Here is a 27,781-nt window from a genome sequence, read left to right on the forward strand (position 1 = left end):
TTCTTTCACACTGTAAAAAGGCATCTTTCCCTTTCCTTTAGCTAGCAGAAGAGATGGCTACAGAAGTTAAACTACAGCAGCTGGCAGTACAAAGAGTCCTTGGCAATCCTGGGCTGCAGTTGTCAGACCTTGGGTTGGTGCTGGCTGACTGCAGCTTCCCAAATATGCAATAGGCTAAATTAATGAATTGCCACAGAGACCAAGGATACCAGCGCTGCTTTTCCAAAGAAAACCGTTCTTGCAAAAGGTGTTTCTGAACATTTCAACATCTACAGAAGGTGGTGGGGTGCAAGCGGTATCCAAAAGTTTGAGATTGCTGCAGAACAAAAAAAGAGAAAGCACTCTGAAGAAATTAATATACTGCATGTTCAGACCTAGAAACCTCCCCCCTAAATAAATTCATACTTGACTCAAATTTTTGGTTTGGTTTTTCGGCAGAATTTAGGCCACAACTTTATTGATTACAGAAAGTGACTGGTTGCATAGCTTCTGATTTGACTAGCTCCCTGCCCCGTTGCAGGTAGCACTGACCCAGGGCACCAGCATAGGTCAGCCTAGGGTGAGCACCTGGATAAGTGGAAAGCCGGGAACAGGCTATCTCTGCCACCCAAATGCCCCCCGGACTCAGGCACGGGCACAACCCCCTCTTAGGGGTTGACCAAACCATCGAGTCCCTGGATTCCTTACCGGAATACCCTTCACATAGGGATGGCAAGAGCGTTCTCCCATCCCTATCACCTGAACCAGAGCCTATCTACAACCTTACAAGTTGTGACGATTTGCTATGCGGCAGGCGAAACCCAAATGGCACCGACCAATCAGCCAAGTGGGGAAAATTCCTGCTGTGCCCCTGTCCCAACGACAGACGACACACGATGGCATAGCAAGGTCAAGCGCACCAGCCCTAAACATAGGGAGAGGTGGGCGGGTGTTCCAATGCACGAGCCAAAAGAGGAAGCTCTGGGTCACGTGCATGGGCATAAATAGATCCCTCGAACCGTTTGGACTGCGTCCCATTGGTCAGATTGTACCCAGCTTCAAGGGACCTACCAATCAGTGTTGTGGATGACCAAATGCACCCACCCACAACACAGGGTGTCAGTTGTCCAGGTCTCACCACATTATGTGCCCTCTTTAAGGGAGGACCCGATTTGTTGTGGATTTGTGTGTGCCCTGCTGACTCCCGTGGATTTCTGGGTGCCCTCCTTCTCCCTAGATTCCTGGGTGCTGGGGTTTAATCAATGTATAGAGAAATTTTATATTAGACTACCATGTAGTGTTCTGATTTAATTTATTTTTTATATTATGTTTATGTATGTGGGTATTGTTATGTATTTTGTTATGTGAATTTATTTGACATGGTTTATTGTGCTATGTGTGTATGATTACACAATTACATATTGGTTCATTGCAAACCACTGAGACCCTTTGGATAGTAAGTGGCTTATAAATGAAATTAATAATAAAAATAAAAATAAAGAGCAGGTTCAGCTCCCAAGCAAGTAATCTTATTGCTATGTAACACATAAACAATACACCAATTGAAATGACGATAAAGCAGCTTTTAAGAAAGAGAAGAGACAAAATATAGGTTAATTCAAATATTAACAGGGTAGGTCCACGCAATGTATTTGCTTTGCTCTTACGACCAATCCAGTGCTGTTCTTGCGAGGATAGAATTCATAATCCTTCAAACTAGGGAAGTGCAAGGTACTTTTTAGAATAGGAGAACATGTGAGGGGTAGTATGGCTGATCCATTAGACCATCTTCAAAAATAGACTTAATGAAAGGTAGTTGTAGAGACAAATCAAATTCATTCGTTAACTATTCATTATTGGCTCGGCTTAAGCAAGAAAGCCTAGGGAATTTTCCGGCCTAGGGCCGTGACCTCCATAGACGTGAGGGTCTCTTATTTTGGAAATCTGTTTATTTTTATTTTATTTTTTTGCACAGGGTACCTAAGTGCCCACGCAACTGGTGTCCCTATAAATAAAACGCAAGATGTAAACAATTGGGCCTTTGTAGGATTTAGCATTGTTCCACCAAAGTTTCCCCTTGCTCTTTTCCCAACTTAAGATTCCCACCGCTTTTGCTTGAAGAAACATTTTCCGTTCCCACGTTCTTGTTTCTTTTTAATAACATGCATTTAATTATGAAAATAAGGCAGGGCCACGGGGTTGCTTTGAGACTGATGGGTGTTTTGGACAGCTGGGGCTTTCAAGAAACGGCAGTTCTCTTTTTTGTGGGAATGTAGTCCCGGGACTGTGATCTTCTGTGAAATTGAGGCCTGCGGTCATGAGGTAAAGACATTTCAGGGACTCCCATTTTGCACAGCCCACTCCTTGCCCTTTTGCATCTCCTAAATTGGGCATCGTGTTTGGATGTAAAGGTACACAGAAACTGTGTATGGGGGGAAGTCACAAGAGGCCCAAAAGAAAAGGCTTTCAACTCTCAGAGACAGTTGTCCAGAGAGTTGTACAAGTCAACAAATCACTGACAATGCCCTGCAACTCCAAACATTTGCAAAAAGAAGGAGGCCACTGAATGAATCAGATGTTTAGTATCTACAACAAGAAATATTTCAACATGGAAGAGGTGCCACAAAGGAGCTCTGATGCTCAAAAGAGACCACCTTTGCTGTGAGTCCTGGAAGACCTGCTTCTTGCCTTGCAGGCCACTTTCTACCTGGCCTGAGAGGGCTTTGGGGCCCTGGATGACTCCAGCTACAAAAGCTGAGGCTGCTGAAGAGGTCAGAGGCCATCTTTGCTGTGAGTCCTGCAAGACCTGCTACTTAGGATACCTATGGACTCTTGGGGTGGAGTATTGGTGAGGCGTTTTTGTTGGGTCAAGATTTAGTTTTGGAGATGCTTAATTTCCATTGTTATTGGTATTAACTGTTTGCATCTTTATTGTTAGACCTTTTGTGAGGACTGTTCAATTTCATTGGTTTTCAAATGTAATCTGTTCCGGAAGTCCATTCCAAAACCAAAGTGTTCCAATAATCAACGTACTGTACTATAAAATAAATAAGACAGTATTGTAGATGATAAAAATGAAAATTATTTCGCCCCCTTACCTGCACTGATGATAGTTATTGTTTGGATGGGGGGCTTTTATCCATTTCCGTAGTCACACAATCAATCAATCAATCAGTAGCTGAACTGGGTTCTACAAAGTCACAAAAACAAATTAACCAAAAAAGCTTCAAACTCAAAAACACAAAATAAATAGCAAAAACAAAAGCGCCAAACTTAAATCCCTTTGACTTCCAACATGTTCAAAAACCAAGGCGCAGCTTCTGATTGGTGCAGGCACCCTGGAAACAATAGCTGACAGCTGCATTGGACGTTCAGCTTCTGAAAAATCTTCAAAAACCGTAACACTTACTTCCAGGTTTACGGTGTTTGGGAACCAAGGCATTTGAGTACCAAGGCGTTTGAGAACCAAGGCACCACTGTATACTTACTGAGACATTTTTATTCCTTGTTTATAACTACTTTTGTAATCATGCAAATCTTTCCATGTTGTATGCTGCATTGAGCCTGGTTCAACTATGGAAAGTGTTATGTACTGGTCTGAAACCTAGAACAATGGGATCCAGAATGCAGCAGTCTTGATTGGTCCGCAGGAGCCACCTAATCCAGCTCCAGGTGGAAGTGAATCAGCGATCTGATTGGCCTGCAGGAGCAGCCAATCAGGCTCCTGGATGAAGTGAATCAGCAACCTGATTGGCCTACAGGAGCAGCCCGGAATTAGCCAATCACATGGGGCCCATTGTGTAAATAATGTATATATAGCTAGATGTTTTGGGGGAAGTTTCATTCATTGCTACTACAAACTGAATAAAGAGCATGAAATTCACACTCGACTCAGAGTATATTTCAGAAAGGCAGCACACAAATAAACAATGATGGTGATGAAAGATGCATCAATATGAGCAGTGCTATTTTTCTAGAAAAATGGGCGCCGTAAGTCACCATGAACACCTCCCTTGTTCTTCTGGAATGGTAATGGTGCCCACCTGAGAGGGGCCAGAACTGAGTTCCAGCAAATTCCAGCCGACAAAAGCCCTGAATTTGAGGCTAACTGTACTAAGTTCATGCCTTGGGAACTACCACTTCTCTCAGGCCTCTGCCAGGGTCATTGCCTTAGTTTCTTTTCAACTATGCAAATGCAGATCAAAACTTTAATCCTATGCATGCTTACCAAAGGTGGGAGGTTAAGTGCATGCTTTAGCTGCAGAAGATCCCAAGTTCAAGACTGGTCCGAAGCCATGGAGAACTGGTGCTGGTCCATGTAGACAATACAGTGGTACCTCAGGTTAAGTACTTAATTCGTTCTGGAAGTCCGTTCTTAACCTGAAACTCTTCTTAACCTGAATCACCGCTTTAGCTAATGGGGCCTCCTGCTGCCGCTGTGTCGCTGGAGCACGATTTCTGTTCTCATCCTGAAGCAAAGTTCTTAACCTGAAGCACTGTTTCTGGGTTAGCAGAGTCTGTAACGTGAAGCGTATGTAACCTGAGGTACCACTGTACTGTGCTAGATGGACCAATGGTCTGATCTGGCCCTAGACTTCTTCCTCTTTCCCCATATATTTGGAAGTGAACGTTCTTAGGATTAGACTGCAAAACCCAACAATGACATTTCTCTTAATTATACCAGCTTGCCTTATACCACCACCATGGCCAGGGACAGTCCCTGCATCCCCTAAGCTAGCCTGCTGCCCTCAGGTGCAGTGTATCATTGCCAGCGTTGAAGGACTTGCTTAGCATTTCACATCCACCTTGGCTTGCCTCTATGATCTATGGATGCATCCAGGCCATTGTCTGGTCCTGTTTCACTGACTTGAGTTTTCAGTTCCTGCTGCCTGTGAATGAGGACAAGATGCTTAGCCCTCTGAGCTTATAAATTCCTAGCAGGGACAGGGGGCATCTGGGAGGCTATCAATGCCTCCATGATGAGAGGGAGGTGATCCCACATATCCTGAGGGAATCAGTTGTGAGACTACTCTAGAAGGAGCCCTTTCCTTAGACCTTGAGGGCTACAAGAGCATCAGCTAGCAACAAATCTACCCCTTTTCTGGGTCAAAGGCAGGTGGTTGCTGTCCAGCTTCCAGAAGTGGCATTTGAGGTGCAGTGGGGGGCATGAAATGCTGCAGAAAGACTCCACCCACCCACCCACCCACCCACAAATCTGAGCCTTCCTCACATGTCCAGAGTGTTGTGCACAGCCCTTAGATCCAAGACATTGCCTCTCAATAATGGTGATGAAAATAAACCACTAACATTGTTTTTTTTAAAATAAATCACCAGCCTGTAACTTGCTAGGCTTTTGCTGCCCATGCACTCCACTCCCCCCCCACCCCAATTCCTTCTTGCCCTCGCCGGCGTTCTTCTCCCCCAGCAATCAGGGTTCTGTTGAAAGAATGCTGCAGAAGAGAGGAAAGCGACTTTCATCCTCTCTTAATGATCGGATCTCTTCTTCCTGAGAAGAAACAGCCTAGAGGTCTTGGGTGAAGAATGAGATTTCCAGCATTGTGACAAGAATCCTGTTTGACAACCCTGTTTATGTTGTAGGAAATAATGACTGCTGACAATTTTGAGGACCACCCGCTGGATTATTTACTTTCAGAGTCAACTCTGTTTAGATAGTGTTACAGTTTCGCATCTGGCCTGCCCGCACATGCTACTTGAATGCTGTGTTTCAGTTAGCGCAATGCGCCGGGGGTGTAATCAATAATGTGTATATGTCACGTTGTCAAGCAAAGGCTATTAATATCACACTCTTGAGGCTCACATTAAACATTTTGCTCACTTAAAAGGCCGGGAGCCCATTAATGGAATTGGGGTTTCTTTACATAATAGGGATGGAAATGCTGGTGGAACAGCATGTGGATGATTGCAGGTTGCTTTTAAGATGGAAGAAAGTAGTTTGTGCTTGTATTAATTCAAGGGGCACTAGCTGGTCCTTATTTCAGGGATCAGGTGTGCTGTTTGGCCCCTTTTGGACTGTGCTACAGAGAGGGAAGGGACGCGGGTGGAGCTGTGGGTTAAACCACAGAGCCTAGGACTTGCTGATCAGAAGGTTGGCAGTTTGAATCCCCACGACGGGGTGAGCTCCCGTTGCTCGGTCCCAGCTCCTGCCAACCTAGCAGTTCGAAAGCATGAAGTGCAAGTAGATAAATAGGTACCGCTCTGGCAGGAAGGTAAACAGTGTTTCCATGCGCTGCTCTGGTTCGCCAGAAGCAGCTTAGTCACGCTGGCCACATGACCCGGAAGCTGTATGCTGGCTCCCTCGGCCAGTAAAGCGAGCGCCGCAACCCCAGAGTCGGCCACGACCGGACCTAATGGTCAGGGGTCCCTTTACCTTTACCTTTCAGAGAGGCAAAGGGAGATTTTGTGCTTACATGAGTCTCTACTGTACTAAGCCTAGGACCAGCATGGACTGCAATGTACAAAGATGAACTCCAGATTCATTTTACGGTAGTTTATATATTCCTTTTGAAGCTGCTTTATATTGAATTACTGTGTTCTCAATTTTTGCTTTGTAAACCATTTGATCCTAGAGGTCAGGATTGTTTCAAATAAATAAAACTTGCAGGTCTTCCCCAGCACATTGTCTACATGGCCAGTTGTCCTCTACAGCACAAAACCAGGAATGCTGGAAGTTCCCAGGACACTTGGCCCCTTTGGTTTATACACACTAGGGCAGGTTACAGCCAATCGGATGGATCTGGATATGTGGAGCCCTACCGTTAGGCAAAATGAGCCAACTGCCTCAGGCAGCAGATGCTGGGTGACGGGGAAGTGGCAAGATGTAGGAGGGCAAAGCTACATAGCTCACCCTGAGTTCCCCAAGCTAGACTGGTGACTTCAGGTGCTGTGGAGGACACTGTCGCATTGCCAGCGTTGAAATAAGACTCAGTTGCCAATGTGAGTGGCTTTTGTACATGGAATGGAGGGGGAATTGCTCTTTGCTTCAAGCAGCAAAATGGCTCAGACTGGCTCGGAACCCAGTCATGCTTTAATCTGAGCAATCATATCTGCTGCTATGGAAGTATCCACTTGGGCGCCATTTTGTGGAATGTACCCACAGAAGAAGGTGGGATTAGCTTCTAAGTAAATATGAGTGGGCTGTTAGTACGGATCCAACCCAATGTGCTTATCCTCAGAAACCTCCAGGTAGAAACTGAGGCACTATCTCCATGGCTGGTGAGGCTCTAGTATAAATAAACGCAGATTCACCAAAAAATTAAGGACTTCGCAATTAAGGAGAAGGTGTACTCAAGCAGAATGTGCCATCAGTGGGGTGGAGGGGAGGATCGGTGCGAAAGAGATATTCCTCTCAAGGCATGCTGTCATTCCAGCACATGCACGGAAATGGCTACTTCCTGTTTACCCATCCATGTTACAACAAAGCATACCTATGGGGTTTCATAGATAGCAGCCTGGTTCACACGCCACAGTAATCCATACCTTGGGCTCAGCTGCCGTGCTGGCCTAAAAGGCAAGTGGAAGAACAAATTTGTGTGCAACTCTTTGGGAGTCAGCGCAGTCCTGGCACACCATAATTTGGCTTACTATGCAGTTTGAATGAGAGTAGCTGAAGTTCAAAACTGATTACACTGGTCAACAACAAATTTGTTGTCTGGGTTTTTTCAGTTGATTTAGGACGAATCTGATGCACTGAATCCAAAAATCACATTGGTTTTGCTCAATCGGGTCAAGTTTTTGAGCTATGGCCACATGTCGGTTTTTAACGTTTTTGTAATCTTCTTTTTTTTGTGTTTTTTTACATTTTTGTAATCTTCAATCAGCACGTCATCCTGTAGCTCATTGTGATGAAATTCCAGTGCCTATCTTCGGAGAACACCCTGACATTAGTGACGAAGATGCCTCCAGTGTTGAAGGACATGAAGTGGTTCTTGAAGATGATGCTCCACATCCATTTTCCCAAAAGGAGTTGAATGATCTAGTTCACGACCTCAGCTTGTCAAAGGACTCTGCCAAACTGTTGGCATCCAGACTGAAGGGGGAAAACCTCCTTTCTGACAGTGCTCACATCAGCTTCTTCCGCAACAGGCATCAAGAGTACCTCTGTTTTTTCTCGGAAGAGAAGGACTTGGTGTACTGTGCAGATATTGCGCAGCTTCTGCTCAAGCTTGGAGTGCCACAATACGAACCCAAAGATTGGAGACTGTTCATTGACTGCAGCAAGCGATCACTGAAATGTGTTCTGCTACACAACGGCAACCAGTTTGCCTCTATACCCCTGGCTCACTCGAGTACACCGAAGGAGAACTATGAAGCAGTAAAGTATGTGCTGGAGAAAATTGTTTATGATCAGCATAAGTGGTTTATTTGTGTTGACCTGAAGATGGTGAACTTTTTGTTGGGACAACAGCCTGGCTTCACCAGGTACCCATGTTTTCTGTGCATGTGGGATAGTAGGGACCGTGCTCAGCATTACACGAAGAAGGACTGGCCTGTGCGGGAGGAATTGGTGCCTGGCAAAAAAAGGAACATCAACAACCCTCTGGTGGACAGAGACAGAATACTCTTCCCACCGCTGCACATCAAGCTCGGCTTAATCAAGCAGTTCACTAAGGCTCTGGACAAGGATGGTGACTGCTTCACTTACATGTGCCAGGCTTTTCCAGGATTGACCATGGAGAAGTTGAAAGCTGGCATCTTTGACGGTCCTCAGATCCATCAGCTCATCAGCGATCCAGAGTTCGGAAAGTCAATGAACAAAGTGGAACTGGAAGCGTGGAAGGCATTAGTTCTGGTAGTGAATTACCGTATTTTTCGCCCTATAGGACATACTTTTTCCCCTCCAAAAATGAAGGGGAAATGTGTGTGCGTCCTATGGGGCGAATGCAGGCTTTCGCTGAAGCCTGGAGAGCGAGAGGCATCGGTGCGCACCCTCCCCTCTTGCTCTCCAGGCTTCAGGAAGCTATTCGCAAGGCTTGCGGGCAGCAGCCTGCAGCCTGGAGCATGGGGTGCCCTCCGGAGGACGCCCCGTATTTCGGGAAGGTGTCCGCAAGCCTCCCGCGCTGGGCGGGAGGTCCTGCCGGGCGCGCGAGGCTTGGGGCGGCAGCCTGCATCCCGAAGCCTGGGGTGCCCTCCAGAGGACGCCCCGTGCTTCGGGAAGGTGTCCGCAAGCCTTGCGCGCCGGGTGGGAGGTCCCGCCAGGCTCGCAAGGCTTGCAGACAGCAGCCTGTTCTGGGGGCTGGGGTCGGGGGAAGCTCGGGCTTCCCCCGCTCCAGCCCCGCGCCTGGGGGGGAAATAATTTTTTTTCTTTATTTCCCCCCCAAAAAAACCTAGGTGCGTCTTATGGGGCGGTGCGTCCTATGGGGCGAAAAATACGGTACTTTCTTGGCAACAATAAGGCCAGAAACTACACAGAACTTGTCAACAACATGCTGACTGCTTTCAGAAACCTGGGCTGCAACATGAGCGTCAAGATGCACTACCTATTTTCACATATGGATCGGTTTCCTGAGAACCTGGGTTCAATGAGTGACGAGCAGGGGGAGAGATTCCATCAGGACATGAAAGAGATGGAGACCAGGTATCAGGGTCGCTGGGACGCAGTCATGATGGCTGACTACTGTTGGACTCTGAAGAGAGACCTCCCTGCCGCTGAGCATTCCAGGAGTTCCAAGAAACGGAAGTTCAAGCCCTGAAGTTTGAAAAATGGTGAAGCAACATGCAATTTACGTGTACTTACCTTTATCAATGCCCACCATTCAGTTTACAGTAAACCTGACCTGATGGAGAGAAACGGATGCCATTTCCTGATTCAGCAGTGCAAAAATACCCTAAATCAGTTGTAGAAATCTAGACAACATTCAAAAAGTAAAAAATTGTTGCCCAGTGTTATTAACCCCTTAGCATTTATTTATTTAAAGCAAAAGTGTTCCAAGGCAACAGAATTGTGCAGCAGTGCCACAGGGGGCCAAAAGTGAACAAATAGCCTGTGATTCTCTAGCCTGGATTGCTCGGTTGGTTAGAGTGTGATGCTGATAACAACAAGGTTGCAGGTTTGATCCCCGTATATTCCTGCATTGCAGATGATCCGCAGGGTCCCTTCCAACTCTACAATTCCATGATGCTATGAATGCCTCTCTTACTCTGTTACAGAGGATTGGTGCTATTTTAAAATCCTGCAGATAAAACAAAGGATGGTTTATCCCTTCAAACACCACACCGCTCACTTAAATATTATCTTCACTGCTGCCGCTGCTTCTCTAGATCAAGGACAATGCCTTTTGGAAAGTAGCAACCAGTCATTTATATACAACACTTGCTGAAAAGAGTCCTTAGTCGACAAAAGGCACACACTTGAGAATAAACTTTCCAGATGCCCACATCTTATAGCAAAACTCTGATGTGATAAACTGTATAAGAACTAAAACCCCGAAAGCCGCAATCTAGCTAAAACGAAGCACATGTTAACAGGTGCCCAGACCTCTTTAAGAGAGCCAGTGTGGTAGGGCTAGGACTGGGGACAATTATGTTGTCATGAAGCTCCTTTGGTAAACTTGGACCAGTCATTATCTCTGAGCTAGACTACACTCTCAGGATTTTATGCAAATCAGTGGGATTTATCAGTGGGATTTAACAGTGCTTCACTTTGGCTAGAGTATGGGACAGAGGAAGGAAGGGGGGATACATTTTCTGGGGCGAGTTGACAGCAGGGTTGTTGTTTTTAGCAGGGACTCAGGGGAACTGAGTTCTCTTGCATTTTTAAAATCAAATACCGGTAATTCGGGTTTTTGTCTGGGTGTGTGTGTGCTGGAACAGATATAAACCCAGTTCTTAACCTAAGGTAATATTGCTGGGTTAGCGGAGTCTAACCTGAAGTGTATGTAACCTGAAGTGTATGTAACTCGAGGTACCACTGTATAATCAATAAAATTGTGGCCATTTCTAATTCATATCATTGTCTGCTTGAGTTTATTAATCACATCTTACATTTAGCCACTGTCCAGGGAAGTGGGGTGGCACTGTGACTGGGCCAGCAATAAATTAACTAACCAACTTCGTGGTGAGTTCCCCCTCCTTTTTCCAGAAAAAAAAAGCACTGGGAAAGGGTATGACATATCTGTCATTCAAAACTAAAAAAAACCTTAGGCCTTATCTTAACGATGTACAGAAGGGCAATATTTGTAGCTCCGACAGGCTACTGGCACAGACAAAATGGTGACTTCTAACTTGAAAGCTAAGTCACCAGCTGAACAGAATGCAAACAGTTACTTCAGAGATACAAAATGCTAGGAAATGAAACTTGGGTTATGGAGCTAACATGTGCTGGCCAGGATTAGGTGTTCCGAGCACGAGAAATTTAAAAACCAAGCTAAACTTGACAAGAGGGTCAGTTACATGGGGATATCTGAAGAGAAAGATCCTGTTACTGCTAAAGCAAATGGAAACCCCATCCATTGCTTTGGACGCACGGAGACACTTTTTTGGACGTTAGTCCAAGGCCTAATGAAGCCAACAAAAAAACCTTCAGAAAGGTCCCTTAAGGTTAGTGGATCCATGGCATCCTGTTTATAGCCCAAGGCAAACTCTTCTTGTTGTATGTAATACATGGATATTTGATGGCCCAGATTTGAAGTTAATTAAACACACATATACAAAGCAAATGACCCGCAACACTTAAGTAAGTGACCCGCAGAACTTTTGTCAAGCTTTTCTAGGTCTGTTTGTCAGAGCCTGATGGATGACAAGCAACCAATTAAGAGTTAAAAAATGATGGCTTGCATTTTGTAACGCAACATGGGAGTTTGTTTTAGAAATCAAGTATGAGGGAAATAGATTAGGTGAACCAATGCACAAAGGATGTGCTAAAGAAATCAGTCTACATGTAACACGAGAATTATACGTGTGTGTGTGTGTGTGTGTGTGTAATGGGACTATATATCATTCAGTATTTTTTTTTAAAAAAAACAACCACCAATGAAGCACATGCATCTAGCATTTTAAAGGGAGACCATTCTGAACCATTACAAGAAAAAAGTTCCAATTCTGGGTGGACTTGTTGACCAAACTTTCAAAACTGCACCACTTACCATAGCAATGATAGATGACACAAGCATAACTGGCCAAAGAAAAATGATGTATGTTCTCGCACCGCCCCACTTTAAAACACTGATTTCTATTATTGTATTTCTAATAAGTCAATAACTTACCTTCTCTAGAAATCCTAATATTTGCCCCAAGGCTAGGCTGCAGTTGAGGCCATTTCCAAATCAGAGACTTCACAACACAAACTTTTCGTGATTTACCCTTTCATTTCATTTTGTTTGAAGAATATGAAACAAAAACAAAAGCTACCCAATTTTTACCCTGTTTACGTAGAGGAGCAAGCGGACTCGGACCCACACATGCAGACAAGCAGAACACATATTTAGGACTTTGACGAGCCTTTCCTTGCCTACTGAACACATGGTCCTTCTGGAGTAGCTATCCCTAGTGATTAAATATGTACCGTACATATATAGTGTGTTAAGGTTGTGTTTTGTATTGTTTATATATTGTATTGTATTGTATTGTTTTTTCGTTTTTTCTTTTTTCTTTTCTTTTCTCTTTTTCTCTTATCTTTTTTCTTTTCTTTTCTTCTCTTGTAAGTCTTAAAAGTAATGAATATTTGTTTTAAAAAATTAAATATATACATATAACCTGCAAGTATACAAAAACAAAAAAAAAAGTTCATAATCCCCGAAGGATTCTTGACATTAAGAGATAGATGGGGCTCCATGACTTTTTTAACAGCTCAGCTGAAAGACCATCAACTTTTGTCTGCTGTTCTCCTTGAAATAACCCTGCTGATCATTACAAGAATTCTTATACATGAAACAGTGGCTGAATTTGCTTCTCCTCTTCCAACTCCCTTTTCTTTTGTGTTGTGTCTTTTACACTGCTAAGCTTGAAAGCTGGGACATTCGGAAGATTTTCCTGCTGCCTTTTTTGGTTGAAGAACGAGATAAAAAAATGCTTTACAATAAGTAATAATAATGTTCAAACTTACTAGTTAATCAAGTTTTTGTTCTAAGGGAATGTATAATATCTATGGGCTTCTGGAAATACCCAAATTCCAAATTTTATAGCAATCAACACATCTTGGGTTCTTTGTGTGCTGAATTTCAACTTCCTGGGAGACTTGCATACTGTAACCATTTGGGGATAACACTTTGGGTGTCCTGTTATGAGTGAGAGGTATATACAAGGGACTCATTTTTCTGGCAGTCAGGTAGCCAAAGAAAACCACTTGGGTCTAGTTTATTGGGATTTACTCTTAACAAGTTCAGTGCTACTGTCAGTCAGAGAGTGGGATTCAGTCATACGCATGGAGAAATGAATTTAAAACAAAATTAAAAACCCTCCCCATCTATCCAATGGTAAAATGTGTAAATATATATTATTTATTAATTTAATAAATTTATACATTGCTTGAATGTAAAAAATCTAAAAAGCAGTTTACAAAAAGATAAAAACAACATTATTTGTCTAGTGTTGCAGCTAATGTGGAAACTGCAGGGTGATAATCTGCTGAACAGCAATACACAGAGCTGAACAACCTGCCCTACAGACACTCATAACATCCAAGCAAATCCTTTCCCAAGGAAAGCTTAAAATTTTGGTTGCCATTCACCTGTGAAAGGAAAAACTGAAACAACAAATGGTAAAATAAACTACAATTGACAGGCTGATTCTGAACATGCATTATTAAAAGGAATATACAACTCCTTAATGTCCTCCCTCTGAGAATTTCTTAGGAAAAATAAAATACGATAAACACTTGGTTTATACCAGGGGTAGGCAAACTAAGGCCTGGGGGCCAGATCTGGCCCAATTGCCTTCTAAATCCGGCCCACGGACGGTTCGGGAATCAGCGTGTTTTTACATGAGTAGAATGTGTCCTTTTATTTAAAACACATCTCTGGGTTATTTGTGGGGCCTGCCTAGTGTTTTTACATGAGTAGAATGTGTGCTTTTATTTAAAATGCATCTCTAGGTTATTTGTGGGGCATAGGAATTTGTTCATTCCCCCCCCCCCCAAAAAAAAATATAGTCCGGCCCACAACATGATGTGAGGGACGGTGGACTGGCCCACGGCTGAAAAAGGTTGCTGACCCCTGGTTTATACTCAAAATATGCCTGAGTACCACCAGAGGAGACAAAAAAAGGGGGGGCCACACTGTATAGAAGATGGTGAGTAAACAAGGCATTTTATAGGAGTTAGAATGTGTCAAATAACCAGGGGTAAACAGTTCTATGGATAGGAAAAAAGACCACAAGTTTAATGATGCATGTCTTTGGTATGTAATGAAAGCTACACTTCTCCTCGATTTTTCTAGTTACTGGTTAAGGTCCTCTTTGGATGGTATGAAAGAGGAAAAAACCAGGAGGCACAACAGGACTTCACCACTTTGACTCATGGATCTTCAATTGTGTACTGGGGCTTCCAGTGGAACGTCAAACCTCTGGAATCCAAGGAGACACCTATGCTCATGAAAGTGAGTAGCCTAAATATTTTGCCAAGGAACTGCTAACTTCAGGGCTAAGTCACCACACATGACAAAAAAATCCCTGCCCCTCCCCCCCCCTTTTTATTCACCATGACTCTCCTGGAGCAAGTCACAGACAAGGGGGGTGGTGGTGGTGAAACAGCCAGAAGACAAATTCAAAACATGGAATGGCTTTGTAAACGTTGTACACACTGTAAATGCTTGTTGGTTTTAAGAGAATGCCGAAGAATTCCAATTGGCAATATTTTTATTTAAAGATTTTATTTGACATTATTAATGACAAGTGTTAAATACAAAGCACACAACATTCAATCTAGCATCCCTGATGCAGCTCGTTGTGATTAGGCTCCATGATTTCACCCATTTACAAATAAGTTACAAAAAAAATACATTAAAACACAAATTTTCTGAAAATATTAAATTACAAACATAATCTGTAAAAAATATAGGGCTTGATCCAGCAGAAAGAAGGCACGCACCCCCTCACAAGGAGGAGCTGAATAAGGCTCAACAGAACCAGAGTGTAAGGCAGGACAGGGAAGCACTAAAATGAATGAGAAGCCCATGTGCTCCTCCCTTATCCACAGCCTAGCCCTTCCAAGGTGCATCAATGGGCAACAGAGATGGCGCACACAATTCTCTCATTCTCTGCAATATCTGCATGTACACCTGGGAGAGGAAGGGCAAGGGACAGGTAAACAGGGCTCCCAATGGCATTTCTCTGCTTTGGCCAACACGCAACTGGATCGAGCCAAATATTTGTAATTAATAATTTTTTTGTTGCATATTTAAGAGCAAGTAGTTAAGACAAAAAGGGCAAGGCCGCCTGAATGTGCTTTAATTCATGGTCACATAATTAGCAGGGAAAATGCCAGTCCTGCCTTGCAAACTTCCTTCCCACCAATCAAACTGTGAATCTGTTTTCGTCGTGATCTTGATCCTATCGCCCGCGTTGAAAGTCAAGTCGCCTGGCTGCTGTCCTTCAAACGGATATAGCGCTGTAACGAATGTAGGACTGGTGGCCTTTGAGTTTCCTAAGAAACAGAAGAAGTAGAAGAAGACGACAGTTCAGGACCTGGGTTGCATCTTGAACGATAAGTTTCACAGAGTGCTGAAGTCCAGCTTGCCTTGACAACAAGTGAGCCGCCACAAAGTACAATATAAATCACCCCAAACCACTCCAAGACTGGAGACCAAATCCTGTTAGAAGTTAAGCAGGAAGTCAAGCGTTTTCATGCATGATTCTACTCCAAGCCTTCTGTTTCAACTTTATTTTACAAAGGATGGTCTACTCAGCATGTTGGAGATTGGAGCAATTGAGGGGAGGGAGAAAAGGGGAATGTGGCACAGAGTAAGATATGGGGGAAGGTCTACACACATCATACTATGTTGGTTAGAGGTACACATCCAAGATCTGTTGAGTTTCGTAAAATTCCAATACATATTGCATAAGACACAGATACAGTTTACAGAGATGGAGAGATAAAGTGTTCAGAGGCCATGGAATGCGCTAGGCAACCAATCCATAACTGGCTATCTGAACAACAACTACAAGAGGAAGGCGGTCCATTTTCTTCATTCCCTTCTTGTATTTGGCTGGCTACTTCTGGGCAAGGTGGACCTTTGGTCTGAACCAACACTATAAGGCTCTTCCTGCATTCTCAAAATACTTCCTGTGAACAAAATATTCAAGATACTTCCTATTGGCAGACTCAACACCTTAAAATGTTGGCGTTGAATGGTTTGGGCAGTTCCTATTTGTGTTGCAGGCAAAAGGGGCTAAACAGTACAGTGGTACCTCAGGTTACATATCCTTCAGGTTACATACGCTTCAGGTTACAGACTCCGCTAACCCAGAAATAGTGCTTCAGGTTAAGAAATTTGCTTCAGGATGAGAACAGAAATTGTGCTCTGGCAGTGTGACAGCAGCAGGCCCCATTAGCTAAAGTGGTGTTTCAGGTTAAGAACATTTTCAGGTTAAGAACGGACCTCCGGAACGAATTAACTACTTAACCTGAGGTATCACTGTAAACAAAAACAAAAAATCCCCACAATGAAGCACTAGAAAGTTGAAATCTAAAGTCCTGCAGGAACTTAGATCTGAGCTATCTACCAGCTCAAGCATGACCAAAATATTTTTTAATTGGTGTGCAAGTAAGCTGTGAGGTTTTCTTCACAGCTTGCAGGGGAGAAGATATTTAACCCATTTGGCTCATACGAGAGCCTACAAACACTTTACCTTACAGTTGAGGAAGCCAGAGTGAAGGCAAAAATTAAATAAAATACTGCAAACTTACAGGACAAATTAGCCAAAGAATTGTGCACCTTCAATTCCAAACTAGACTTGGTAAACCTATAGCTGGTTGTGTGTGGCATCTGTTTATATTTAAGAAATTTACAAAAGCAGCATCTCTGGACAACTCTTGTTGGCAGCATTCCAGCCTTTTGAAAATACACAACAATGATCTGTTTGCCTTTAGAGTATTTTAGGGAAGGTTTGTGGGAAACAAGGCCATGTAGTTGTTACGTAAGTTGTTACATTGCAACTGTATTTCAAAAAGATTTAAAAAATGCTCAATCTACACAAGATGGTGCTACAGTGCTACATTCAAATGACGAAAACGCTATTGAACCCTGTTCATCTGTTAATAGCAAACTCGTAGACCAAACATCTGATGATAATCTTGTCTTGTGTTTTTGTTATGCTATATCCATGTAGAATGGAGGAAGATGTTTGCTACTGAGAAAGTTCCTGTGAGCTGGGAGGGGGGTGGGAAGGCCTTCAACACATCTAGCAAATTTTTATCTTGGAAAACTGGCCAAGGTGCTTGCTCAGGAATGGCTAATCCATTCAACATTAAGGCACTTGTAGCTTAGTTTTATAGGAGCAGGAAGCTCAGCAGATCAGCTTGTTGTGTTATGTGGCAATCCTAAATGACTGTTGCTCTGTTTGCTGCCTTGGGCACTTTGTGGAAAAAGCCAATTTCTGGGCTTGGATCCATACAAAAAAGCCCTGCTGAATGATGCCAAGGTCTAGCACTCTCTTTCCACAGTGGCCAACCAGAGGCAACCACACCAATGTGAGCATTAAAACTGTTGAGAAGGGGGGGAAAACCATCATCTGAGTTCATGTTCCTCATGCAGTGGGAGCCAAGGCAGAGAGAGAATTTCCCATGCAACCAGGAACCATGACTGTGCACGTTCTCAACCATGCCCATTAGACACGCAGGGGCGGAGCTGGAGAAACTGTGTGGTGCGTTTGTGTGCAGGCACACAGGATTCCTTGCATCCATGTATGTGCAAGTGTGTGAGAAAAGGGGGGGAGGCAGCTGTACTATCCCACAGGTATTCATGGACACCCCTTCATGAAACAACATAGGGGAGAGTTTTCATATTTTACTTCACTTCCATCAAGGGTGGAGATAGTTACCAGATTTTTGCAACTACTGTTGAATTCTAAGAGAGCCCTGCACTTACAAAACAGAGAGCTACCCAGAGCTTTAAAAGCCTACTGTTTCCTGAGAAAGATGCGTACACCATCATTTGCCTGCCTGTTGCGGGTGGCGCTGTGGTCTAAACCACAGAGCCTAGGGCTTGCCGATCGGAAGGTCAGCGGTTCGAATCCTCGTGACGGGGTGAGCTCCCATTGCTCAGTCCCAGCTCCTGCCAACCTAACAGTTTGAAAGCACCTCAAAATGCAAGTAGATAAATAGGTACCACTCCAGTGGGAAGGTAAACGGCGTTTCCATGCGCTGCTTTGGTTTCGCCAGAAGTGGCTTAGTCATGCTGGCCACATGACCCAGAAGCTGTCTGCGAACAAACGCCGGCTCCCTCGGCCTATAGAGCGAGATGAGCACTGTAACCCCAGAGTCGTCTGCGATTGGACCTAACGGTCAGGGGTACCTTTACCTTTACACTCTTGTAGATTACTCTTTTAATGCAGCTCTGCAGTAGGGCAAGATTGCACATGACTTATGGAGAAGCGTTGCAGAGAAGGGGTACGGTTGCGAAAGAAGCAAAATTTGCACTAACCAGTTTTGGGGGAAAGGCATCTATTATTAAGGGAGAGGCTCAAAGCACCAACACTGCTATTTACCCATTCCATCGTTTCTATTAAGGAGACATGCCTAAATTTTTGTGGCTTGCTCTGCACAATGGGTTGGCTCATTTTAACATATCTTCATGCGTTTATTTACTAAGAAATGATTGTGAGAGTCAAGAACTAGAAGTGAGAGGTGCCCTTTCTCTATCCATTATTACTCATCCAGCTTTGGTAAGAACACTTTGCCTCTCTTTCAAGCAATGCAACATTATTTAGGGGAAACGGTGTTCTGAGGCTCCTATGCATGCCACAGACATTTTCCTGCGCCGCACGCCACACTACAACAAATGCTGATAAAGCCTGCTTACGTTGAGAAGTGACCTATAGTAAACCCAAAACATAAGCTTTGTCAAAGACCACATTTCTCTCCCTTTACCCTCTTACGAAACAGATGTTGGGAGAGAGGTTTAAACGGCCAGCAACGGTGACCTGGCAACTCCATGGCTATTAATCCAATTCATATACAAAAGTATCATTTTTTTATTGCTGTCTGTACTGGGAAAGTCTTACAGCGTCTGCCATAACCGATCTCTGTCATAATCTCTAATCACGCTTCCCCCTCCGTCAGAGGGCTGGGGGGAAGGTTGTAGGGGTGGTAATATAATGCTCAGATCGTCTCCCACAGGATATTCGCTCCACAATAATAGCCTGCAACAAGGGGCTATTAGACCAACTCTCCCAGATTGCAAAAGTTTGCTTACGGGCAGTTAATTATCCACCACTCTGTTAGATACCAAGGTATGGAATCAAGTTTTGAAACTAAAATTAGGGTTGTTTCTCAAAAAGGCAGAGGAAGAAAACGAAGACATTAGGGGAGACGGATGTTTTTTGCACCATTTGTCAAGGCAGTGTGCTCACATCTGATCCGAGTCTCCTACTTTGAGTCTGCTTTTCAGTGGCACATTTCAGATCCACATCAGGAGACCCGGTGGCTTTCTACTTTGGTAGCATGATTCATTTGGTTAAGAAGCTAGCCCTATAAAACCAGGCTCTCTCTGTTCCTACGACATGCCCTGTTTAAAATCCATGTGCCTATTATAGCCTGGAGAAACTAAATACAACTGGATTTTGTATAGATTGATTCTTCTTACAAGTTCTTTCCAAAAAGCAAAATAAATTATATGCCTTTGTTCCTTGCCTCAAGCCTGGGGTGCTATTGGATGGAGAAGGCTTAACTTTTTTAAAAAAAATTCAGCCTTTAATTACTGCCAAAAAACCTCCATTGTACACTAAATATTATTTGTTTCCTCTGTGCAAATGGCATAGTTGCCATGTTAAGGATACTAAAAAGGTAGACGCTCTTAGTGGCTGCCTATTACTCAAGTTAGTTTTTAACAAAATGGCATTGACCCAAAACACACATAAAACAAAGACCTCAATTTTCTAGTCCTAGCATGCACTGACCTCAATCTTTATGTGCCTTTGTAATCAGCTGGCTCAGCAGCAGGAGATGGAGTCCCCCCCCCCCATACAATCAGAATTCCACATAGTATTCTCTCTCTCTCTCTATTTTTGCTCGTTTCATGACAGTATAAGCCAAAAAAAGATGTTCGATTTAAAATGATGGCACAAAAGTGCCAGAAATAATATTATAATAGCAGAGCAATTTCAAAAATAGGAATTGTTTCCTGGGATTTCCTGTTTAATGATGAGCATTAAGACAGTTTATAACAACAGAGGGAGGTAAGCTGCTAGATGGATGTTTATTTTAGATGGAAATAAGCTACAAGCCTGACTAGAGAAAGAGAACCACAAAAATAGCACTATGCTGCCTTAAACCTTTTAAAAGGGAGAGAGAATTCACTCTAATGTTTCCAAAGTCTCATACGTCACCGTGGCTTACGAATTTACAGAAACACATTATTCTCTTGCTTAAAGATCTGTTCATACAAATATCCATTAGTTAACCTTGATCTCATTTGCTGCTTTTTACAGTTTATAATCTGCTAAAGGTTTCTCTGTAGAAACCATTACACGCTGCAACTCAGCCTAGGCTCTTGCTGCCATTGCAGACATCTCCTGTCCCTGCTTAAAAAGAAAAAAATACTTCAAGTCTTGCTTTAGCCATTACACATACAAATGGTTTACATGCACGCTCAATATTATCTCTGTTATCTCTGTTACCAAAGAAATAGTCGAATATTCATTTCACTACTAAGTGGTGCTATCTCGCCATCTACAATAATCTCTTCTGAAGTCCCTTGAGAAAACAATCAATGGTTACAATTTTCTTGCTATGTGCAGCAAGGCATTGCAATGCAGTCTTATCCATGTTTACTCATGAGTAGGCCCCATGGTGTTCATTCCTAGTATACGTGCATGTATGACTGCAGCCCAAATAGCAAACTCCATGCTAGGGACTATTAGGAAAGTAACTGAAAAGCTGATGTCGTATACAAATCCATGGTGCAATCGCCTTCGGAATACAGTTCTGCTTGCCTCAACTCAAAAAGGTTATGGAATGTTAAGAAAGTTTCAGGAAAAGGCAACAAAAAATTAATCATGGGACCGAGACGGCTCTGGTTGCCCTAACAGATGATCTTCGTAGACAGCTGGATCGAGGCGGGTCAGGGCTGCTGATTCTTCTAGATCTGTCAGCAGCTTTCGACATGGTCGATCACGAACTGCCAACGTGGGGATCCAGGGCACAGTCCTTCAATGGCTGCGCTCGTTTCTCTCTGGTCGGGGACAGAGGGTGGCGCTTGGGGGGGAAGTGTCATCGCACCACTCCTTGGTGTGTGGAGTGCCCCAGGGTGCAATACTCTCCCTAATGCTTTTCAACATCTTTATGCACCCCCTCGCCCAGCTTGTCCGGAGTTTTGGGCTGGGTTGCCATCAGTATGCCGATGACACCCAACTCTATCTGTTGATGGATGGCCATCCTGACTTGGCCCCAGACACACTGACCAGGTGTTTGGAAGCTGTGGCTGGATGGTTACTTGGGAGCCGGTTGAAGCTAAATCCTTCGAAGACAGAGGTCCTGTGGCTGGGACGGGACGATATGGGATTGGGGGGCAACTCCCATCTCTTGCGGGGGCGCAATTAGTGCCAGCATCGTCCGTTAAGAGTTTGGGTGTAATCTTCGACACCTCCCTTTCCATGGAGGCGCAGATTGCAGCTATAACAAAGGCGGCATTTTTCCATCTCCGCCAAGCTAAGCAGTTGGCTCCTTACCTCTCTCGCCCTGACCTAGCCACTGTGATCCATGCGACGGTCACCTCCAGACTGGATTATTGTAACTCGCTCTACGTGGGGCTGCCCTTGAGACTGACCCAGAAACTCCAGCGGGTGCAGAATGCTGCAGCGAGACTCCTTACGGGGTCTTCGCTGCGAGATCACATTCACCCGGTGCTATACCAGCTGCACTGGCTCCTAGTGGAGTACAGGATCAGGTTTAAGGTGCTGGTTTTAACCTTTAAAGCCCTATACGGCCTAGGACCCTCGTACCTACGGGACCGCCTCTCCTGGTATGCCCCACAGAGAAACTTACGGTCCTCAAATAAAAACATCTTGAAGGTCCCAGGCCACAGAGAAGTTAGGCTGGCCTCAACTAGAGCCAGGGCTTTTCGGCTATGGCTCCGATCTGGTGGAACTCTCTGTCACAAGAGACTAGTGCCCTGAAGGACTTGACATCTTTCCGCAGGGCCTGCAAGACAGAGCTGTTCCACCAGGCCTTTGGCCAGGGCACAGCCTGACTCCCTCCCTCGGCAATCTTCGCGGAGCTCTGGCCCAATGGTGGCCAGTGGCTTGAATTAATTAATTTTATAATGAATGATTTTAGAGTGTTGTTTGTGCTGTACTTTTGTACTGTTTTATTGTTGTTAGCCGCCCTGAGCCCGGCTTCAGCTGGGGAGGGCGGGATATAAATAAAAAAAAATTAAAAAAGGAAAGGGGGTGGAACAACTCCTGTATGAGGAAAGATTGCAGCATTTGGCTTTTTTAAAAAATAAGTCAAGTAAGAGGCGACATGATAGAAATCTATAAAAAATTATGCAAGGCGTGAAGAAAGCAAATGGAGAAATTTCTCTCTCGCTCTTTCATAGCACTGGAACTCATGAACACCAACAAAGCTGAAAGTTGAAAGATTAAAGGACAGTTTAAAAAGTACTTTTTTGCAGTGTGCAGTCAAACTATGGAACTTGGTCCCATGGGATGGCCGCCATTTTGGATGGCTTAAAAAGAGGTTAAAGGTTACCAATGGTTACTAGCCACAATAGTTAAGTTGTGCCTTCACTGCTAAGAGGCAGTATGTCTCTGAATACCAGTCACTGGGAATTGCAGGTGGACAGAGTGCTGCTGTGCTAGTGCCCTGCTTGTGGTCACACCATGGGCATCTGTTGTGAGAAAAGGATGAGCCATTGGCTTGCTTCAGCAGACTCTTCTTGTTCTTATGTTTTAGGACAAACTACTACATTACCGGACGCAGGTGGTACTGTGGGTTAAACCACACAGCCTAGGGTTTGCCAATCAGAAGGTCGGCGGTTTGAATCCCCACGACGGGGTGAGCTCCTGTTGCTCGGTCCCTGCTCCTGCCAACCTAGCAGTTCGAAAGCACATCAAAGTGCAAGTAGATAAATAGGTACCACTCCGGCAGGAAGGTAAACAGCATTTCTGTGCGCTGCTCTGGTTCGCCAGAAGTGGCTTAGTCATGCTGGCCACATGACCGCTGTACGCCGGCTCCCTCGGCCAATAAAGTGAGATGAGCGCCGCAACCCCAGAGTCTGCCACGACTGGACCTAATGGTCAGGGGTCCCTTTACCACATTACCATTGCAGTGTAGGAGCCTGTTCCATGTGGTGAAGTCCTGTTTTGCATCAGGAATGCATAGACATTCAGAAACTAGCCATGCACATGCACACACAGCCATTCCTCACTCAGATCTGCAAACGTGGAGATAATCTCCCTTGGAGCATTAACACTGATGGGATAATGTTCAAATGTCTTCCTAACAAGTACTAGCAAGAACCACGATTGCTTAATTTGGTGTAGCTTGATAGGTGATCTAACAAAACCCAGTGCAAAGAATTTATTTATTTTTGGATGCAGGACCTTTCAACAACAAGAAATGAACACAACATTACATTAGCCTGCTCCTTGGATCTGGACTACAAATCTTGTAAGCTTTATTCAGCCATGTTAGGTACATTGTAAATAAATCTCTCTCTAAACATTTGAACCAAAATAAAGAAAGATGGAAACTCGTGTATACTTTCAAGGAGGTGGCTGGAATAAGAACAGAGTAGTGGCCCAATTTGGATTGTTAAATATCAAGATTCAGTCTTGTCAAGAGATTTTGTGAATTCTCAAATGCTACTTTGACACTGATGATGAATGATAATATTTTAATATCAACACTCACCCACTGCAGCAGAATAGCTGGGAAGTTCAGGGTAAAGTCTACTCGGTGTTCTTACAGCTGCAGAGGAATTCAGAATGTATTTTATTAGTTAATATGCCCACTTAATATCTTCTTTAATTGTCTCAGTTTGATTATCGTGAAGCTATAGTTGCTTTTTCCAGAAATGGGAGTCATAATTAAGCAGACCAAGAGAAAACAAATAATGACCAAAAATCATAATAATAGTGAAAACAACACCGTATTTTTCCATGTATAACACATACCCATGTATAAGACGACCCCAATTTTTGGGGACCCCAAATTAAGGAAATGGGGGAGAGATTGCTCAGAGTTGTTTCCCAACTCGCTAATTGCCTGCAAAATTGCAGCAGCCAATCACTACCATACCTTGACGCAGTCACAAATCATCCACACAATTGCCGCCGCCGCAGCAAATTACCACCACGCCTTGCCAATGCCAACAATCACCTGACCAGTCACCACTGACAATCTCCTGCTCGTGGCTGTCAACAATCACACGTCTCACCTCTGCACTATCCATGTATAAGATGACCCCCAATTTTTAACATTTTTCTATAATATAAAAAAGCTTGTCTCATACATGGAAAAATATGGTACCTCTGAGAAGACCTAAATAAGATCAGGGTTGAAGAGCCAGTGTTCAGCAGCGTGGCCCTTTCCCCTATATATGTCCCTTTGTATACAGCTATGCCTCCCCAACCCTCTACTCCTTGAAGTAAACAAGGAATGCACCATGGACAGAAGAGCTCTTTAGGTACAGGTGGCAGGTGATGCAACAATGAGACAACCCAAGAACAAGGCAAAATCCTACCTATACAAGACTTATGCACATACACAGAATCACACACATCTCATACCGGCAGTCAAGAAACTTACCAATTTATGGAGAAAAACAGAACCCAGGGCACATAAAATCAGAATGTTTTGGGGTTTTTTTTTACTGCAAAAAGCTAAAGCTGATAGTTATACAATACCTTCCGGTGTGGTTTGCGCCGGAGTCCTGCGTGATTGTCGCTTCGACGGTTGCTCGTTAACCTGGCAGGGGAGGGGGAAGAGAGATGTTTTACCTTCTGTTGCAAGTGCAAGAAACTCAAAGGTTGTGAGAATACACACACACACACACACACACACACACACATTCCGTGTTGACTGAAACACTCATAAGCCGAGCCATTCGGCTCAACGCAGTGCCATAATTGTTGTGCATTGCTCTTCCTGGCTGGAAAAGTGGTCCTAAACTGTGCTATTGCCCCTTGCATGTGAAGAAACCACCAGCTTGCATGTGGCTGGAATGCAGGATACTGTGCCATAGCAAGAATCGTCTCCATTGCTCCCACTGCCACACTTTTTGCCTTTAGGCCCTCCCCCCGCGCCCCCCACTATTGCAAAGGCAAGGGCGTCTTTTTCTTGGCTCTTCAGAAATACAGTGGTACCTCGGGTTACAGACGCTTCAGGTTACAGACTCCACTAACCCAGAAATAGTACCTTGGGTTAAGAACTTTGCTTCAGGATGAGAACAGAAATTGCGCGGCGGCGTGGCAGCAGCAGGAGGCTCCATTAGCTAAAGTGGTCTTCAGGTTAAGAACAGTTTCAGGTTAAGAGCAGACCTCCAGAACGAATTAAGTTCTTAACCCGAGGTACCACTGTAGAGCCAAGCAGAACTCGCATGAACCTGCCCCACACCTTCTTGGGTTCCCTTGTTACTGCCATCCAGCTTCTCCCCTCCTGAGTTTCATATTGCAGAGTGAAAGACTCGAGGATGTCGTAGAGGTCCTGCGCCAGTGGAGGAGGAGGGATGTCACCGTACAAAATGGCACTAGCACGGATGTCCCGACCGTAGAACCTGGGGAAAGATGTGTGTCACGTTTAGTATGCTAGGCGGAGAAGAGGAATTTCATGCAGAACCCTCACCATGGGTAGGCAACCTTCTTGAAGTTGAGGATTGCCCACTAGCAGTAAAGGTAAAGGGACCCCAGTCGTGGCCGACTCTGGGGTTGCAGCGCTCATCTCGCTTATTGGCCGAGGGAGCCGGTATGCTAAACTGCTTCTGGCGAACCAGAGCAGCGCACAGAAACGCCGATTACCTTCCCGCCAGAGCGGTACCTATTTATCTACTTGAACTTTGATGTGCTTCAAACTGCTAATTGGGCAGGTGCAGGGACCAAGTAACGGGAGCTCACCCCGTCGCGGGGATTTGAACTGCCGACCTTCTGATTGGCAAGTCCTAGGCTCTGTGGTTTAACTGCCCACTAGCAGTAGGTGAGGCCAAAGCCAAAAGGCATTGATTCCCACCCCCACCCATTCATTCTCTTTTTCACAGACACAGAACCACCCCACCCCACCCATCCTTCTACACACAAGCACATCTACTACACCCATCTATTATTAATTATAATTATTATTAATTCAATTTATATAACGCTCTTTTATCAGAAGATCCGAGGGCACTGCACAACATTTAAAACACATTACAAAAAAATCAGTGATAAAAACCTAATAGAAACACAGTCAAAAACATACTGGCAGACAGCCTAATAATAAAACAGTCATCATAATAACAGTCCACTCCTCCACACTTTCATAGGCCATAGATGATTATAATAGGGCTGGGTAAAGATGAATGTTTTTGCCTGGTGCCTAAAGACATGTAGTGATGGTGCCAGGCGAGTCTCTCTGGGGAGAGCATTCCACAATTGGGGAGACACCACAGAAAAGGCCCATTCTCTAGGTCTCTCTTCCTGGCCCACATATGCACGCAGAAATGCGTGTCTGCCTCTTCAGCTGTAGGAAGAGCAGTAAGGAGCAGGGGATGCCCTGAACTAGAAAGCCATAGGCTGCTATCTCTATGCTGTGATTTTATCTCTATGCTCTGAAGACAATGTGTGCTTGATTCTCTTGCTAGCCAGACTGAGTGCAAAATATCCTTGCCCGAAATCCTGGAAGAAGATGGGGCCTTCCTATGTTCTACAAGGTGTTCTATGTTCTTTCTTCATTTACAGCATGCCTGTTACTCTAAAGAGATTACGGGAGAGTCCACAGTTCCTCCTCCCTCTATTTTATCCTCACAAAGACCTTGTGTGGTAGGTTAGAGAGAGATCATGACCCGCCCAAGGTTAGGGCAAGCTCCCTGGACAGGTGGGAATTTGAACATGGGTCTGTCCTGTCTCAATTAGACACTCTAGCCACTACAACTCCAATTATATTATTTCATAAATGTATACCCTGCCCTTTGTGGGGCTGTCACACTGTTCTGACAACAGGAGCTAAATTTTGAGAAGAACGATCTCAACTGCCCAGCTACTTACTTGCCGTTCGTCTCCTTCCTTTCAATTAAGCAGCTTCCTTCTAAAGACACCCCGGCGAACAGCCCTCGAGATTTGCAGTACGTATAGACAGCGGCAGAGCTTCTCAAGGCAACGTCACCTTCGAGATTTCTAAGTGGGAGGAAAAAGCAGAGGGTGGGATCCAGCTCAGGAGTGTCATCAGCAGAAGCCCTGTGCGAGGACTTGCACTTGTGCAATGGGGCTTCTCCTCCTCTTCAGGGTGGGGGTGGGGCAGGAGAATCCCCGAGGACCTTACAGGGTCCTCACCGTGGGATCACATTCACCCGGTGCTATACCAGCTGCACTGGCTCCCGGCGGAATACAGGATCAGGTTTAAGGTGCTGGTTTTAACCTTTAAAGCCCTATACGGCCTAGGGACTGCCTCTCCTGGTATGTCCCACGGAGGACCTTACGGTCTTCAAATAAAAACATTTTG

At 44.4% G+C, this 27,781-nt stretch overlaps 1 protein-coding gene and 1 long non-coding RNA gene across 2 annotated transcripts in view; one reads left to right on the top strand and one right to left on the bottom strand.

Moving 5' to 3' along the window:
• LOC310840856 overlaps positions 1-27,781 on the top strand; it is a 145,067-nt gene that overhangs the window by 87,815 nt on the left and 29,471 nt on the right. The gene's annotated exons all lie outside the window — the stretch shown is intronic.
• The window catches only part of SH3YL1 (SH3 and SYLF domain containing 1), a 29,673-nt gene continuing 16,676 nt past the window's right edge, over positions 14,785-27,781 (bottom strand). The window contains exons 6-10 of the mRNA XM_083730757.1: positions 27,328-27,456; positions 25,706-25,865; positions 24,997-25,057; positions 24,002-24,058; positions 14,785-15,574 (exon numbers count right to left, since the gene is read on the bottom strand). Coding sequence (XP_083586883.1) covers positions 15,378-15,574; positions 24,002-24,058; positions 24,997-25,057; positions 25,706-25,865; positions 27,328-27,456 — 604 coding nt within the window. The 3' untranslated portion in view covers positions 14,785-15,377. The remainder of the gene's footprint in view (positions 15,575-24,001; positions 24,059-24,996; positions 25,058-25,705; positions 25,866-27,327; positions 27,457-27,781) is intronic.

This window comes from Podarcis gaigeae (assembly GCF_964106915.1).
Source record: "Podarcis gaigeae genome assembly, chromosome: 3".
Classification (NCBI taxonomy): domain Eukaryota; kingdom Metazoa; phylum Chordata; class Lepidosauria; order Squamata; family Lacertidae; genus Podarcis; species Podarcis gaigeae.